The sequence below is a fragment of the Chiloscyllium plagiosum genome, chromosome 27, assembly GCF_004010195.1.
Source record: "Chiloscyllium plagiosum isolate BGI_BamShark_2017 chromosome 27, ASM401019v2, whole genome shotgun sequence".
NCBI classification, from domain to species: domain Eukaryota; kingdom Metazoa; phylum Chordata; class Chondrichthyes; order Orectolobiformes; family Hemiscylliidae; genus Chiloscyllium; species Chiloscyllium plagiosum.
Genome location: NC_057736.1, coordinates 41,176,639 through 41,195,139, shown reverse-complemented (window position 1 = coordinate 41,195,139; position 18,501 = coordinate 41,176,639). Strand labels below are relative to the sequence as shown.

The 18,501-nt window shown below is 39.0% G+C and overlaps 1 protein-coding gene across 2 annotated transcripts in view; it reads left to right on the top strand.

The window, feature by feature from the left end:
- The window catches only part of mtf1 (metal-regulatory transcription factor 1), a 70,559-nt gene that overhangs the window by 21,231 nt on the left and 30,827 nt on the right, over positions 1 to 18,501 (top strand). For both annotated transcript variants that reach the window (XM_043717898.1, XM_043717899.1), the window contains exon 3: positions 4,034 to 4,272. In XM_043717898.1, coding sequence (XP_043573833.1) covers positions 4,034 to 4,272 — 239 coding nt within the window. The remainder of the gene's footprint in view (positions 1 to 4,033; positions 4,273 to 18,501) is intronic.

Below are 18,501 nucleotides of genomic sequence, written 5' to 3'. Positions count from 1 at the left end.
GGGCAACATTTTCACACAGAAGGTTGTGCGTGTATAGGATGAGCTGCAAGAAAAAGTGGTGAAGGCTGGTATAATTACAACATTTAAAAGACATCTGGAAGGATATATAAATAAGAAGGGTTTAGAGGGATATGGGCAAAGTGCTGGCCAAGGGACTAGATTAGGTTATGATATCTGATCGGCATGGACGAGTTGGACCCAAGGGACTGTTTTCATGGTGTGCATCTCTATGATTCTGACAGCAAAGAGTTTACGGATATGCTGAGCTTTCAGTGAATGATTATACTTGACAAGGAGTTTACCTGTTGCCTTGGGCTAAAAGAATAAATTTCCATCAACCATCATTGATACTTAAAGTTTGGTTATGCTAACTATAAATTACAACTTATATTGGGATGTCCACTTTCCCTTTTATAGTAACTCTGCTTGTAAAAGCCGACTGACGGAATTCATTCACTTGTTTGAATCGGAGTTTTTAAGCTAATAGAAGAAAAAAAAACTGCAGAATTTGTCATCTTGTTATGTTCTTAATGGCTAAGTTACTCCCATTCATCCATGACTAATGAATCAGTTGAGTAAAGTTGCTGTTGCGTTGGTACTTTATATGGTCAGTTTCCACACAGCAATATCCTGTAAACCGTGAACCTGATGAATACTGAATGCACTAATTTCAGTGGGTGTTTCTTGAGAAATACAAGATGGTTTCGTCTTGAACTGTACATCCTGCTTGATATTGGAGTTCCATGAACCCCTCCGTGCAGACAATTAAGTCATCACTTCGTGACTCCTTAAAAGACATATAGCCCCTTTGACAAGATAGTACTGCATTTTAACATGAGTGCTGAAATTCTGGAATGGAGCTTTCAAGTAGAGTAGAAGTGAATGAAAAGTGAAGCCAAATTATGGGAATCACTGCTGTATGCATTTTCTTTGATATAGCTTGGGCTGAATTTCGTGGTAAAATTCTCAACTGCAGAAAGTTTGGTCTTTGATTCTGCCCTAAGCTGCATACACCAATGATTTGGCACTAAAGAAATCTTAAATATTTGAATAATATTTTGGTGTGAGAAGTAGCTGCTCAGACTGGTGGATGAACCAATTGTTAAAAATTGGTGTGACCAAATCAAGGGAAATGGAGTAGCTGTTTATTTGAGTATGATCTCTCCTTGCTTTGATTTGCATACTGTCAATTTGCACAACATAAAGTTTTAAGGTACCAGTATAGTTTGTGACCTAGTCACGATTAACTTAATGAACATGATATTCCTACCGTTAAAGAATGGGAATTTGGTATGGGATGATCTAATTTCTATGGAAAATAGAGGAGAAGGATGTCACGAACTTGAACCGGATCTAGTCACAATTTGAGGTCTTAATTAGTTGCAGTTCATTAGACGTAAATAGAGAAACTGGAGTTTGAATTTTCCTAGCCTCTTAATGGAAGACTGGAAAAAGAGGGTGGAGCTGCATGGAGCAGTTTCCTATGCATTTCTGCACTCGGGAGTTTTCCTGAGGGGTCCAGGAAAGCAGATTGGCTGGCTGTGAACTGCAGATTGACATGTAACCAGTTTACATTGTAACGGCACTAATTGCTATGTTTTATCTTGTGCGGTGTTGGCAACATTTTCCTGGCAATAGATTAGCTCTGTGCCACATGAAGATGTTACCAAGCCGTTAATGATGGCCCAACTCTGGAGAATGGTGCCTTTGAAGGTGCTATGCCCCAATGAGAAGAACATGAGCAGGAAAGGTTGCATCTGTGACTCATGATGTACCCAGAGAAATTTTCTTCGTTCACTGTGAGGGCATTTATTGTCCTATCCCTTAACTTCTGAGTTACCTGATTGCCTCTGCCTCTGATGTTGAATTCCTATTGAAGGTTTTTTTTGTGGCCTTTTTTTTTGTCCTTTTTTTTCGCTGCTTGTGGTTCCTGACCTCCCTTGGTCTTACTCGTTACTTGGTAGGATTGTGGAGGATGCAGGTTTGATGTACCTCTGGGCCAGCAGAATGGAGAGCCTGGTTGTCATTAATTGACCTATGAACTTGGAGGCAGCCAGTTGTCTGGACTTATTAAGGGACCGTTTGCTGGATAATTGTATGCCAGCAAGTGCAGGCTAAGGTACCCTATTTGATCCTCACATCAGGCTCCCATAGTCACTGCTAGCTTTTGATTTCAGGCAGCTGTAGATACTTATGGTTAAATTGAAACTGTACCTTGCCATGATTTCTGTTTAGAATCTGGACTAGTTTTACTGTCATTGAACTGCTCACTGAATTATAGTATAGCAACTGTTGTGTTTTTTTTTCCTTCTTTAATGGGACATGAGCATCTTAAATGAGGCCCGTATTTTTTGCCTATTTTTAATTACTCTTGAACTGTGGAGCTTGCTTCACTGTTGCAGCATGTTGTTGAATCAATCTCATTGCTAAGGTGGTCTTTGCACGTAGGCGAGGTCAGTAAGGATGCCAGATTTCCTTCCCTAAACAGATGGGTTTTTGAGACTAGCTATTGTAGTTCTGTAGTTACAATTATCGAGACCAGCTTTATGTTCCAGATTAGGTAAAAACAATGACTGCAGATGCTGGAAACCAGATTCTGGATCAGTGGTGCTGGAAGAGCACAGCAATTCAGGCAGCATGTAAATTCTCTGAGCTGTTTTAGTAGGATTTGAATTCATGTTGCTCGAACGTTAGTTCAGGCCTTTGGATTACTGTCTTTATAATGACATCTTAGTCCCAGAAGACTATAAGGCTGCCCTCATGTTAGAGAGACATGAATGGTGGTGGTTTAACCTGATGGCCACCATACCTCAGGCAAGGATGAGGTTGAGAAAGTGGAACCTCAGTGACCTCACCTAATGTGATTTAACCTCAGTTTGTGGTTTATTGTTATCCCAAACTTGATTCTCTGAATAAGCACAGAGCATGACAACTTGCATTTATTTAACACCTTTTTAATGTAGAAAAATGCCCCAAAAGACCTCCTGGAATAACAAAATGTATATAGATGCAATGATGGAGATACTTAGCAACATGATCAAAAGCTCAAGTGAGCTGTAGAATTTAAGCAAGACCTTAAAAGGGGAAAGCAGGTGGAAGGGTTTAGGAAGTGACTTTCAGAATCAAAATTTGAGGGATCCTGTGGCACAGTGATGGTGTCCCTACTTCTGGGTCAGAGGACCTAGATTCAGGTCTCAGCTGTTCCAGAGGTGTGTTGTAATAAATATGAAAAGGTTGGTATGGAAAATATCAGTTTGGAATCTGGGCACGTAAAGGAATGGTGACTAAATGCTGGAATGAAGTGTTGGGGAGGGATGCAGCTGATAAACTGTCTGCTAGGATGAAATGAATGAGGGCAAGATAGGTGAGAAGCATGATTGAACAAAGATATGTGGTGGTGGTTATCTTAGAGGATAGAGATTTGGATTGGAGAAGAGAAATTAGGGCATGAGCAGACTCAGATGTGGATTAGAATTTGATTGCAAGTAGCTGGTGAATGTCCAGGTTCCAGTATAGTCAATGAGAGTGGAAGTATTAGGTGAGTGACTCCTAACACAGGTTGAGGGTAATTTACTTTTGGGGATATTTTGATATTCATGGATTTTCTTTGGATGATTATGGTTAAATGTCTTGTTACATTTACTGATCAGTTGAAGGTTCTGTCAGAGTTCTCAAGTTTACAGGAATTTGTATTGGAGTAAAAAATCTGTTAAAACCAATATTGAATCTTCACTTACTTGCTCAGTATTCAGCTACACTAAAATTGGAAATCAAATTGTTGCATTTGAACATATTCAATCTAAAGCTGATTGTTGCATTGTTAAAGTACCAGAAGAAAATGAAGAAAATCCAGCTGGAAAGTTTTATATTTTAACGCTCTTTGTTTTCTTCCTTCCCTCACCCTCTCCCCTCTGCTGTTCTTTTACTCCCTTTTCCTCTGTTTTTCTCTCTCCTGCAATCTCCTTCCTCTCTCTGTCTCTCTCATGCTCTCTGCTTCTGCTTCCCCCTCTCCCCCTGCAACAAAAAAAATCAGGTAAAACGATATCAGTGCACGTTTGAAGGGTGTCCACGTACATACAGCACAGCAGGAAACCTGCGGACACATCAGAAGACTCATCGTGGTGAATATACATTCGTTTGTAATCAGCAGGGCTGCGGCAAGGCCTTTCTCACATCTTACAGCCTAAAAATCCACGTCAGAGTCCACACAAAAGAAAAGCCATTTGAGTGCGATGTGCAAGGTTGTGAAAAAGCATTTAACACACTCTATCGGTAAGTTACCACTTTATTCTTATAAGTTGTGGCGAGTTTAGGGCCAGGGTAGTTAATGCTCCCAAAACGAATTTTGGCTGGACTACTTTCCAATTAGGTACATCTTCCTCTAAGTATAGAGACCAAAACTGTACACAGTATTGTTGGGGAGGTGATGGCCTGGTAACTTTATCACTGTACTTTTAATCCAAAAACAGAGAATATTCTGGGGTTTTGGGCTCGAATCCTGCCATAGCAGATGGTGGAATTTGAACACTGCAGTATTCTGGAAGTAGGAGTGTAATGGTAAATGTGATACCATTGTTTGTCAAAAGATCCATCTGATTCACTTGTGCCTTTTAGGGAAGGAAATGTGCAGTCCTTACCTGATCTGGGCTACATGTAACTCCAGGCCCACAACAATGTGCTGCTTGACTTCTTACTGTCCTCTGGGCAATGACGGATGGACAATGAATGTTGGTTCTGGCCAGTGATGAAAATGTGTTGCTGGAAAAGTGCAGCAGGTCCAGCAACACATTTTCAGCTCTGATCTCCAGCATCTGCAGTCCTCACTTTCTCTGTCCAGTGATGCCCACATCCCCGATCGAATTTTTAATAAAGCCAACAAAACCTAATAGAATTGCCCTTGTATTCTAGCCAGTCCACGTTTGAGCGATGCTATTTGTCGTCTTGATTGCTTGAAGCCTGCTAACTTTCCCTTCTCCATTTTTAAGCCTTCCCGCTCCTCCCCTTCGGCCTTTAGGTTCTCTCAGCCCACACATGTGGCATTCATTGCAGGTACCACAGTGATTGGTCTTGCTTTGGAGTTCAACTTTCTCTAAATTCTTTGACAAGTGATGAGATCAAGTTAATAAGTTAAAACTAGATTTCTTTTCAGAATCTGTAGCCGGGAAGGCCTATCATGTATTTCCAGCAATAAAAACGAAGTGCTTATAAAACTCAGCAGGTTTGGCAGCACCTGTGGTGAAAGAAACCAAATTAGTGCCTCAGCTCTGATATAATTCTTGTTTTGGGACATGCTGAAATTCCAATAAAGGCACATATTAACTGTTTATTTCAGATCGCCATCCATAGTTTCTTTTCCTTCAATATATCACATTTTGCTAAATAAATTAAGAACATTGAACATTAAGACAGCTTCATAACTTTTATTTTCTGGTGCAAAATTTAATTTGCTTGAGTAAAATATACTGCAGCTGGTCCATAATCTGCAAGGTGAAAATCAAGAGTGTGATGGAAAACTCTCTTTAGTCGAATCAGTTCAGCTCCAGCAAAGCATGACAAAGCATGGGACAAACCAAATTTGCTTGATTGATACCCCAGCCGACACCTTAAAACATTGCATTAATGTTGACGGGAGGGCTTGCAAAGTGGTAGTGGTGCACTGCAGCAACTTGGCAAGGCAGTCTGAATAGCACCTTCAAATCTACAACCTCTGGCACCTAGAAAAATAAGGGCAGTGAATAACGCCACTTGCAAGTTTCCCTTCAAGCCATTTACCACCCTGACCTGGCACAATATTGCCTTTCCTTTATTAATTCTTGGTCAAAATCCTGGAATTAGTTCCAAACAATACTGTGGAAATTCCTATACCACATGAACTGCAATGGTTTGAAAGATGGGCCATTATTTCCTTGAAGGCAGTTGGGCAATAAATGTCAGTGACACCCATATCCCATAAACGAATGAGGGGGAAAGAAATTGCTGGAAAAGCTCAGCAGGTGTGCACCTGTAGAGAGAAATCAGAGTTAACGTTTTGGGTCAAGTGGCCTGAGGAAGGTTCACTCAAATCTGAAATGTTAACCCAAATGAGAGAGAACCTCTGACTTCTCCTGATTTTGAGCAAGTCCTCGAGGGGGTTTGAGCATTAGTTGCTGTTAAGCATCTGTATTTTGAGTCTTTTGAGAGAGATCTGTGCAGGATTGTGCACTGGTGTTCCTGTGGTACTTAAATTATAATTGGGGTAAAAACAATGACTGCAGATGCTGGAAACCAGATTCTGGATCAGTGGTGCTGGAAGAGCACAGCAATTCAGGCAGCATCCGACGAGCAGCAAAATCGACGTTTCGGGCAAAAGCCCTTCAAACTAGGATGAGGTGGGGGAAGGGGAAATCAGGAAGCTGTTGAAGTCCACATTGATGCCCTGGGGTTGAAGTGTTCCGAGGCGGAAGATGAGGCATTCTTCCTCTAGGCGTCTGGTGGTGAGGGAGCGGCGGTGAAGGAGGCCCAGGACCTCCATGTCCTCGGCAGAGTGGGAGGGGGAGTTGAAAAATTATAATTGCAAATGCATGGAGTACATGCTTAATATGTGGCTTTGTTTCCCTAAACACTTTTGAGCGTTATGCATAAATTGTACTGATTTGCTTTCTCATGTTGCATAATTCACTGTACAACAAACAGGGTTTAATGTTTCTAAACAAGCTTGAACAAAAATATTCACGAGTTCCATTTCATTGTCAAGATGTCCAAGTGTTACATAACTAATGAATTTCAATGTATTTACTTTTAGTGGAAGCTGGTTGTATTCCAGTCAGAGTAATTCAGTCATTCATGTACAGTGGTGGTAAATTGCAAACAGCAAACATCAAAAATTAGATGCATGTGATTTGATCTTAGCTGATGTTATGACTGGACAGGTCTGATCTCTGAATGAAATCTGGCCTATTGGATCATTTTTATCTGTGACGAGTGTTCAAAGAAATGTAGGCTGAACGTTTTCTTTAAAGAAAAACAACAAGATATCTAAATATACAGCATAACTGGAAAGATCTTAAAATACATAGTAAAACAAGATCTTAAAATACATAGTAAAACAAGACTCGGTTATTCCCTAAAACCATCACCTTAATATGTTTGAAATCCAGAAAAATTGCCCTTCAGTATCAATTTGAGGTTTGACCTAATGCTTCCCTGTTGTTCTGTCCTATGAGCTATCTTATGTATACTCGTAAAACAGAAAGCTTAGACATCGTAATTTTTAGAAATATGTGTGCAGGTTTCGAACCAAGCATTCCTTGTTTGGAAGATTCACAAGCTAACTTCTACTGCAAGATAATTGTGTTTTCCCTGAACTATCCTATACTCCTTTTTAGGAGATAAACTGTATTTGCTTCTGATCCAAGAGCTTCAATTTCTGGGTTTTCTAAGCTAAGATCACTCCTTGGTTATGCCAAACCAAAACCAAGCTCATACCTTTGCATTTTTATCTTAACTCCCTTTTGTAAAGCTCATAGTGTCAACAATCTTCCATTAATACAACAGAGGCTTTGCTGTCACCTCCTGTCTGATGCATACTGGGTTTCAACCATGGTTCTGGAAGGGCAAACTGACTTTTTAAAAAATACTTCACAAAAGTACCCAACAGACATATGGCACAAATTGGAAGTTCAGATGCTAAAACTGCTACTGAGATATTTATACATAAATCTCAACTTTATCACATGCGGCCTTTAAATTATTTGTATTATGTTAATGGGCCAGTGCACAAGGAAAACTTGCACTAGGCATGTTTCACGTTAACTTTTATCCTGTGGATGACTTTTAGCTAAAAGGTGACATTGTCTCTGCTGCACAAGAGGAGCAACTTGGACGATGTGTTCTCGTCAGTGTGGGACTGGAAGTTAGAGCCTTGTGACATAAAGTTCATGATATCAGCTAGGCTAAGGTAAATCTCAAAATAAATAGTAATTTGGTAGGTGCTTACTTCATTCTAGATTGGAGAGAGCCTATCGTGGTTTTTTCCATTTCTGTCCAGTAGTTTAGACCTCTTGAGGTATTGTACTCCAAGAAATCTCAAAGGCAACATGTATTTGGTTCAGTAAATCAGCGTCTATAGATTATTGTGAGAGAGAATTGTTTGTGATTAATGAGGTTTCCCCTCGGAAAGGCGCAATGTGGCCTGTGTCACAGACTAATAATGCATTGAAGTCACAGTTTGCACAACAGTGTTTTTCCACTCCCCAACACCCAAACTACTAAACATTCCATTAGAAATGTTGTCAAAATAATGGCTGCAGCCTCTGGTTTGTGTCAGCATCCTGGGTCTCTGCAGAGACCATTAGATGTATGAGCAGAAGTAGGCGATTCGGCCTATCGAATATGCTCTGCTGTTCAATGAAATCATGACTGATCTAATGACCCTCACTTCCATTTTATTGCCTTATCCCTAGAACCCTTAATTCCCTTCGTGATTTAAAAATCTGTTGATCTGAACTTTGACTAAGTTTATTATCCAGCCTTGACAGCTCCTTGTGGTAAAGAACTTCATAAATTGATTACCCCTGTCTAAATGAGTGATCCTTTACTCTCAGTTGTACCGTCTGGTCCAAGCCTCTACCCACAAGGAGAAACAGTCTCTCTGTATCTACCCTGTCAAGTCACCTAAGCATCTTGTATGCTTCAGTAAAATCTTCTCTCATTCTTGTAAATTCCAATGAGTGCAGACCTAATCTTCTCATTAGGCAGTCCTTCCATACCTTGTATCAACCTAGCGAACCTTCCCTGGATTACCTTCAATGCCAGTATTGGTGAAAGTGAGTACTGCAGATACTGAAGATTAGAGTCAAGATTAGAGTGGTTCTGGAAAAGCACAGCAGGTCAAGCCGCATCCTGATGAAGGGCTTTTGCCCGAAACGTTGATTTTCCTGCTCCTCTGATGCTGCCTGACCTCCTGTGCTTTTTCAGCACCACTATAATTTTGACTTCAATGCCAGTATACCTTTCCCTTAAAGTTTTCCAGGTGTTGTCTGACGAGTGTCTTGTACAGTTTTACCAAGGCCTCCCAATTTTTGTACTCTATTCCCTTTGAAATGAAAGCTGACAAACCATGTACCTGCCTTATCAGCTGCTGAACCTGGATGCCATTCTTTTGTCATTGTATGAGGAACCCTCACCTACTGTTTTCCACAGTCTTATTTAAATAATGTTAGACTCTTCATGGCAAAGAGCACAACCTCATTTACCCTCATAATCTGTCTGCCAAGTTTTTGTCTGTATCTGTTTGTAGGTTCCTTGCTGCCTTGCCTTATTTGGTCATCTTCAAACTTAATACATTCATATTCATTAGTAACTTAGACAATTAATATATGGTAAATCATTGTGGCCCCAGCACTAATCCCTGTGACATTCTTGATGCAGGTCGCTACTCTGAAAAAACTCTCCTTTTATCCGAACTGTCTTCTATTATTTAGCAAATCCTCTATCCATGCTGATACATGACATCTCAATGCCTTTGGCACTTGTTTTGCAGCCTTATGTGCAATACCATATCAAATTCCTTTTGTAAAACCAAACATATTTACTAGTTCCCCTGATCTATTCTGATTTGTTACTATCTCAAAGTGTTAAATTTGGCAGGCGTGATTTGCCCTCATGAAGCTATGTGGACTCTGCTTGATTATCTCATGTATTTCTAAATGCTCAGCTTTTAATTGCATTATGATACACCCTGGCTTTTCCCCAGTTCAGCAACTGGTCTATAGTTAGTTTTTGTTATGGATGTCCGCATTTGGCAGTTTTCCAATCCTCTGGGAAATTTCCCATGTCTACGGATTCTTGAAGATTGCTATCAGTACATCCAGTATCAGTATAGCTACTTCCAAAATCCTAGGATGCAACCCATCAGGTTCTGGGTTCTAACAGCCCTTAGACCCATTAGTTTCCTCACTTTTTATCTAGTGACAGTTTTTGTATTTATGTCTCTGACTTGATTATTCAACATATTTTGGAATGTTAATGGTGACCATGAAGATGATGGAAACTATTTCAACTCCTTAGCCATTTCCTGGTTCTGTATTATTATTTCCTTTGTCTCATTGGTCACTTTGTCTAAGTGGTCTGTTTACTTTGGCCCCTCCTTTCCTTTTTCTATATGTGTAAAGAGCTTCTTATTATTCACTTTCAGAATTACTTGCTAGCTTGGCCTCAGTTTATTTTCTCACACTTTTTGTCAACTTTTGGTTTTCAAAAACTTTCCCAATCATCTGGTTTTCCACTAATCTTTGCCATGTTTTGTTTTTGCTTTTGATTTGATACTATCCTTCATTTCTTCGGTTAACCATGGTCACTTTATTCCCTTCCTGGAATCCTGTTCCTCAATGAGATATAACTTTGCTATGAGTCATGAATTATTTTCTTAGATGTGTGCAAATTTTCTTCAACTATCATTTCTGCTAATTCCTCTCGCAATCCATTCCACCTAACACAGCCGTCATCCCTGCTAAAATCTACCATTATGTTCAGTTTCCGAGGGAATCTTCTCCTCTGGGATAATTTATTAAAGTTAGCTCCAGTGTACCCTCTAATTTTCTTAGCAGTTGTGTAGCTGTCTGAGGCCTGCTCATGGCAGAGTGACTTCTGGAATGAGGGTCAGTGTGCAGATGTCAATTGCCATGTGCAGAACTTTAGAGCATGCAGCTGAGAGGGAACTTGCCTCATTAAACACTACGAGATCGAAATTGGCCTATTTGCTGGTTGAGTCCACAACATTTTTTAAAAATAAATTCACAAGATGTGGGTATCACTGACCAGGCCAGTATTTATTAACTGTCCCTTTTTAAAAAAAAACTAGAAGGCTGTTAGGTGTCAGTCTCATTGCTGTGGATCTGGAGTCACATGAAAGCCAGACCAAGTAATAACAAGAATTTGCTTTATTAATTAACATTAATGAGTCAGATGTGTGTTTTTTTTTGCCCTTGACAGTTGACAATAGTTTCATGGTCATCATTCGACTCCCAATTCCAGATATTTATTGAATTAGATTTCCATCTGCCATGGCAGGATTCGAACCCCAGAACATTACCAGGGTCTCTAGGTTGGAATCTAGTGATTAATGCCAATAAGCCAAGAAACCTGTTTGGGATGTACTGAATTCTTCCTCATGACTACCATTGCCAATTTTATTTTTCCAATCTACGTGAATATTAAAGTTACCCATTATGATTGTACTGCCATTTTATATGACCTTGTTATCTCCTGATTTAATTACTGTTCTACAGAATAGTACAGCTAGGGGGCTTATAAACTACTCCCACCAGAGTCACCTTTCCCTGCTATTTCTTACCTTGACCCATATGGATTCTATATCATCCAGTCATTTCTTAGTCCACGATGTACTAACAAAACTTCTCGTCCATGCTTCTCTTCCTGCCTGTTCTTTCAGAAAGTAGCATACTCCTAAATATTAAGTTCATCATCTTGTAACCATGAATCCCTAATGACTATAGGATTGCATCCATATTGTGGTGTTCTGTTTGTCTTTATTTGTGTTATTAATTCAGTTATTTTGGTACAAATATTACATTTAAGTCAAATTCATTACTTCTACCTTCCACCATTTTTTTAACTCCCTGTCCTAGTTGCTCCATTCTGTCCTTTCTTTCCCATTATTGTTATCATTGTCAAAATAGTTGCCATGTGCTGCAGCTATTTCCTTTGGTTTGTAAACCAATGTATCCCCCTCATTGCGACCCTCCCCCAAATAGTTTGAAGCCCTCTTGCAACTCTAAGTTTTCAATTTACCAGGGCACTCATCCCAGGACGGTTTAAGTGAAGCTCATCTGACTGGAACAGCTCCCTTCTATCCCAATACTGCTGCCAGTGCCCCCAGAATGAAACCCATTCCTTCCATACCAATATTTAAGCTACACATTTAATTTGTTGACTTTATTTAGCCTGAGCTAGTTTACATGTGGCTCACGTAGTTATCTAAAGATGACTTAAAGGTTCTGCATTTTAATTTGGCTCCTACTGTTCAAATTCTTTCATTAGAGCCTCTTTGCCAACTCTGTCAATGTTCTAAGCATCAGTGTGGACAACAACAGCTATATATCTCCCCTTTCTCTCCAACCTAGAGGAGAATCCCTTAACTCTGCCACCAGGCAGACAAAGCAGCTTTCATGACTCATGCTCATGACTGCAGAGAGCAGTATATTCCCCAAATGAGAGTGTTTCCTACTGCTACTAAATTCTTCTTTCTAGCTCCCACTTCTACATTTCTTTGGTCAGACATCTTTAAGGGTGAGATGTTCTATGAAATTCATCTAATTGGGAAAATGATTGAAAGTTCATGTGCACTCTCCCCTCCTGTTTGCTTGGCTGACTCATTATGGAAAACTGGGGAATGTGCATTAGCAGTGTTCAGAATTGTCTTTTCATACACGTTTTCCACAGAAGCTCCTTCGCAGGTATTTGTACATATTGTTGTTACTTAATCAAATCAGTTTTAACTTGTGAAATTGATAATTTCTCCCTTTTATTTAAAAAGTTAAAACCAAACTCTCTGGAAATTTGAAGAAAATTCTGGTAATGCATGACTAGCAATTTGCAGAAGCCATTGTTTGTTCTTGAGTCTTTGTGAAGCTTCTCTGTTTGAATAACGTCACAAGATGACACACAGAAGCTTCTGTTCAGTGCAAAATGCAAGACTGATTTGGTTTCTGCTTGATGCTATGTCTTTTTGACCTGATCTATGAAAATAACATTTTAGGAAGTAGGTAATTAGTTCAGGAAGTGAAGTCCATTGGATTTGTCCCCCTACATATTTGACCGTGTATCACATGAGGGGAAAACTTTTGACATTGCAAGTGAAAATGAACTATGTTCGAATTACTACCAAATCTCATTGAAGGTTGAAGTTTGCAATCCCAACATGCAAAATTCTGAAAGGCAGTTTGCTGCAAAATCTGTCATAGTAACAACCATGAATAAATAGACACTTTCCAGATCATACAGTCATAGAGATGTACAGCATGGAAACAGACTCTTTGATCCAATTCATCCATGCTGACCAGATATCCCAACCTAATCTAGTCCCACCTGCTAGCTCCCGGTCCATATTCCTTCAAACCCTTCCTATTCATTTACCCATCTAGATGCCTTATAAATGTTGCAATTGTACTAGCCTCCACCACTTCCTCTGGCAGCTCATTCCATACACGTACCACCCTCTGCATGAAAAGGTTGCCCCGGAGGTCCCTTTGTCCTTCCCCTCTCACCCTAAACCTATGCTCTCTAGTTCTGGACTGAAGTCTATATAGATTATGCCTGCTGCTCTGCCCTCATCAATCCTCTTTGTTACTTTTTCAAAAAATTCAAATCGAGTTCATGAGACATGATTTCCCATCACAAAGCCATGTTGACTATCCCTAATCAGTCCTTGCCTTTCCAAATGCATGTACATCCTGTCCCTCAGGATTCCCTCTAATAACTTACCCATTAACAACATCAGGCTCACTGGTCTATAGTTCTCTGGCTTGTCCATACCACCTTTTTTAAATAGTGGCAACACGTTAGCCAACCTCCAGTCTTCTGGCATTTCACCTGAGATGATCAATGATACAAATATCTCAGCAAGGGGCCCAGCAATCACTTTCCTAGCTTCCCACAGAGTCCTCGGGTACACCTGACCAGGTCCTGGGGATTTATCCACTTTTGTTTCAAGACATCCAACTCCTCCTCTGTAATATGGATACTTTTCTAGATGTCACCGTCTATTTGCGGTTGTTAGCCGCAAATCTCCTTGATGTTCCAAAATGTCACTTGGAAAAGTTTGAATTATGAATCGCTTAATCTAGTTGTTGGGAGGGATTTTAAGCTGAAAGGCAAGCTATTGTATAGAGTGCACTTGGAACTTAAATGGCAGCAGTGAAGTTGTATTTACAAATAACATGTCACAGTACATCCAGCAGCACCTGCATTAGAGACCCCAGGATGCTCCTAGTGATGCCACTTGGTGTGGCTTTGAAAGCTTTAAGAGGAAATGGTAAAATCTTTTTTAATCTTCTATTTTGAGAGAACCAAGGTTAATGCATTCCTTAAATTTCCTTTGTGAACAACATAGATCTTGTAATCTTATAGTCTGCAGCTTTTTCATGAAGATTGTTTCAGCAACTCAATTTTCTCTTTCATGTCTCATGACCTTTTCCCCAATGAAAGAGTTCACTTGAACCTGTGATTTCCTCTTGGGTTAAGTCCCAATTCAATCTGTTTGCTTCTGAACATAATCTGATCCTCCAGAGCATCAGCTGTACCAACCTGAGAAACCACATTTACAACACACGACTTCCCTTGAGCTCGAAAATTAATTCAGAGTGCTAATCAGCATCTGTTATTCTGTCCTGTTTCATGTCGTGCCATGCTTCACTTTTATTTTTACTGGTGAAGCATTAAACTAAGACCATGTTCTCCCTCATAGTGCAAAGGTCCCATGGCAGTTCTGTAAAAGAGCAAGGGATTAATTCTTATTGTCCAGCCAGTATTTATTACTTGATCAAAAACCGATTGTCTGGTTGTTATGTATCACTTTGCAGTTCTTAAGAGCAGCACATTCACTGATATGTTTCCTCAGCGACTGCACTTCAACAGTATTTTATTGACTGCAAAGTATGTTGGATGTCCTTGAGATCATGATAGTAGCTAAATAACTGCAACTGTTTTCAAAGCAGTAATGAGATGTAAATTTCAGGTCTGTTTTGATTTTCCGTATACTGTACTACCCTTTGGGTAACAGCTGTTTGTGCACCTTTCCTTATTGTTTTGAGTTAGTAGTTTAGAATTAGATTCTTGTTTTGTTTGCCTTGTTAATCAATGCAATATGATATGTTGCTGTGTTTCATATCTGATGCTTTAATTTTTAACTTTGTATTTTCCCTGTTGTATGAAAGGATAATTAAAGATTTCACAATGATTCACAAATGTTCAGTTCATACATTGTTCATATTTTCCAGCATTTAAACAGAAGGATTGTTAATGCTATATACAACAATGTGAAGTCACTGATAAGCATTGTGCATGTCTGTCCTTTTTTAAAACAAAATCCTGTGTTTCTGATATTATAACTTAATGTAAATGTACAAGACTATCTGGAAGTAAAACTGCTACTGGATAATGGGATGCTAGACCCTAAGTTGTCTTGTCGTGCTGGGCACTGTACATTGTCTAAGCAAAGTGACCAAACAGGACTTTGCTTTTCAAAGCCAGTATTTAGATAAAATTCAAAATAACAAATGAGCAAGCTCATTACAATTGGTAATTTAAGGGTAGGCAGTGGCCTAGTGGTATTATCACAGGACTGTGAACCCAGCGACCCAGCTAATGCAATTTGAATTCAATAAAAGAAGGGGATGAAGTCTAATAATCATGAAACCAATTCTAATTATGGGTGTGGATGATTTTCAGCTGCCCTCTAGGTTAGGCAATAAATGCTGACCTACCCAGTGATGTCCTCATCTTGTGAATGAATTAAACAAAAGATCCTTACACTAAATGTGCAATCATGATTAGTGGTTGTCGTGTTACTGTTAAAATGTAACATCTGCTTAACCATTTATTATAGGCTCCCAGCAATTAATTCGAAATATCTCAATATAATTCTGAATTAAGGTTCTTCAGATTGATAAATATCTCCTTTAGATTTGTTCTGAACCTAACAAGTCTCTCTCTGAGAATAAGGAAATCTTTGATATTCTTACTGTTAAGACTTGAAAGAAGTGTTTGAATTTGTATGTTCTCTTCAAAATAAGAACCAGCTATCGTCTTAGTATCTAATTGAAAAGCATGCGATGATTATCTGAAATTTCTGTTTTTAAACTTAAATTACTTGATCTATTTTTCTGGATCAAACACTGAACCTAACTCCTTAATCTTCTGGGCAAGTATTTACTGAAGCTTTTCACTTGGGCTCTTAAGAATATTTGGGGAAAATTACAATCCAGTTTAAAATTCAGACTCTTTGGTAGTCAGTAAAACTCTGGACATTTTGTTTAGATGGGGATTGAGGTGCATGTTGGATTCAGTCGATCTGTTTATTTCATTGATACTGGCTATTTCGAGCTGAATTCGAAAAGAGTTTATCAGAGACAATATGCCTGATCTTGTTAGCTCCAGGTATGGAATTACAATTGTAATACAGTTGGTTATGCTATAACGAGGTAGTTCCATTCTTGTCCAACCCTGTGTTGTAAAAAAATCTTGTAATAGTAGCATCGTTTAAGCTGATGGGAGTTGAATCGCGTTATAACCAATACACGCTTTAAGAGTACGCGCTATAGAAAGCGTCTCAATTTGTCAAGCGTGTTATACTGAGTTCACATTAATGCAGTGAGCGTTATAGCAAAATGACCTGTACAGCATAATCTAGCCTTGATCCTTATCCATGCTGGAGTCAGAAAATATCAGTGAAGTCACCAGCCTTCTCTCTTGAACGCAATATTATGTACATCCTGTCTCTAAATCCCTTTGAAATCTTGTATCTAAGACATTTCAACTGCTGAAATTTGTGTGCTTCTATCAACATTGTAGTGTTTCACTGTCCAACTTTCCAGCGGTTTATCTTTTAATCTCTTGTTTGATGTCACTTACCTTTTTGTTTTTAGTTTGGGTTTGTTCATACATTTAACAACTGTTTAATGTTCAAAGTGACTCTGTGATAACCCACTTTTTAAAAAAAACTTGTATCTTTGTTTGGTCAGCCTTTTAAGATAATATACAGCATGATCAAAACAACTGTGTGCAAAGTTATCATTTGTGGGTTTCAAATACTGGTCTCCATTTCCACTAGCAATTGCAATATATTTCATAAACCTTAGCAATGTTTATTACACTTTATGATGGCAATATTGCTGTACATTAAATAAAATAATGTGGGATAGACTAAACTAGTCAGCTTTTCTTTCAAGTCTATTTTGTAAGTTTGTGGTATCTTCATCCAGTTAATCAAGAAAAACAACCCCTTTCTAACCCTAAGGAAACTGGATTGTTACTCTGCATATTTACAATAGGCCTTTCTTAGCTACTTCGAGTCATAGAGAATGTAGAACTTGGAAATAGACCCTTCGGTCCAACTTGTCCATGCCGAATAAGATATCCTAAATAAATGTAGTCGCATTTGTCAGCATTTGGTGCATGTCTCTCTAACGCCTACTCAAACCATCGAGATGCCTTTTAAATGTTATATTTGTACCAACCTCCACCACCACCTCTGGTAACTCATTTTATGCATACACCACCCTCTGCATGAAAAGGTTGCCATTAGGTCCCTTTTGTATCTTTCCTCTCTCACCTTAAACCTATGCCCTCTAATTTTGGACTTCCCTACCCTGGGGAAATTATCTTTATCCATGCCTCGCATTGTATGAACTTCTATGAGATTACCCCTCCGCCTCTGAGACTCTAGGGAAAGTAGCCACAGCCTATTTAGCCTCTCACTATAGCTCAAACCCTCCAACCCTGGCAATCTCCTTGAAAAATGTAATGCCCCGCACACTCTTCCTTCTCAGATTAATCCAATCTTTCTTAGATACATTGAAACTGTCTCCACTACCATTTTTCTGCATGTCACCATTATTTGATCTGTCCCCACTTTTCTAATCTCTAACTGAAGCTTCTTATCCCTAGAACTATTGTGAATCTTTTTTTTTTCCTCTGCTTTCACATACTACTTAAGAGTGCAATAATTCCTGTTAAGGTTAAATCAGTGTTTTATACAAATATAAAACAACTCTCTTCCTTTTATATTCTGTGCCTATATTAGTAACACCCAGAATGTTGTTTATTAGCTAGTGCCAAAACCCATCCTTCAACCATGTATGCAAATATGCACCCAGATCCATCTGCTGGTTTACCATTTAAAAGTTGTTCTTTTCATGTGTCTTCATTCTGTTTATTAAAATGAGTCATTTTACACTTAATTGTTGTTCATCTACTGTGTCTGTCCATTCCAACCCTGATTTGGAAGTGCCACTGTTGGACTGTGGTGGACAAAGTTTAAAAATCTCACAACTCCAGGTTATAGTCCAACAGGTTTATGTGGAAGCTAGTGATTCCACATAAACCTGTTGGACTATAACCTGGAGTTGTGATTTTTAACATTCCAAACCCGTCATTGTAAGTTTCTACGCTGTCTTCCTCATTTCACAACAGTTTCATATCAACAGTTTGGAGTTCTGCTCTGTACATCAAGGTCTGTTATTAATATATATCTAAATTGAGCAAGGGTCCTCAACAGCCACTGGGAAACTCTATTAATCTTCCTCCATTGTGGGAAAGCAAGAATAATTTAGAAAAACGCAGTAATTGTTTATGTTTATATAGAAAATTGTCTTTTAGCATCTTTAAAGTTGGATAGTGTCCCAAGGTACGTAAGTGATAAAAAATTTCAGCCCTAATCAATACTAGGAGAGCTCATCCTTTAAGTTTTATGGTGGGGAAGAGAGAGCGATCAGGGAAAGAATT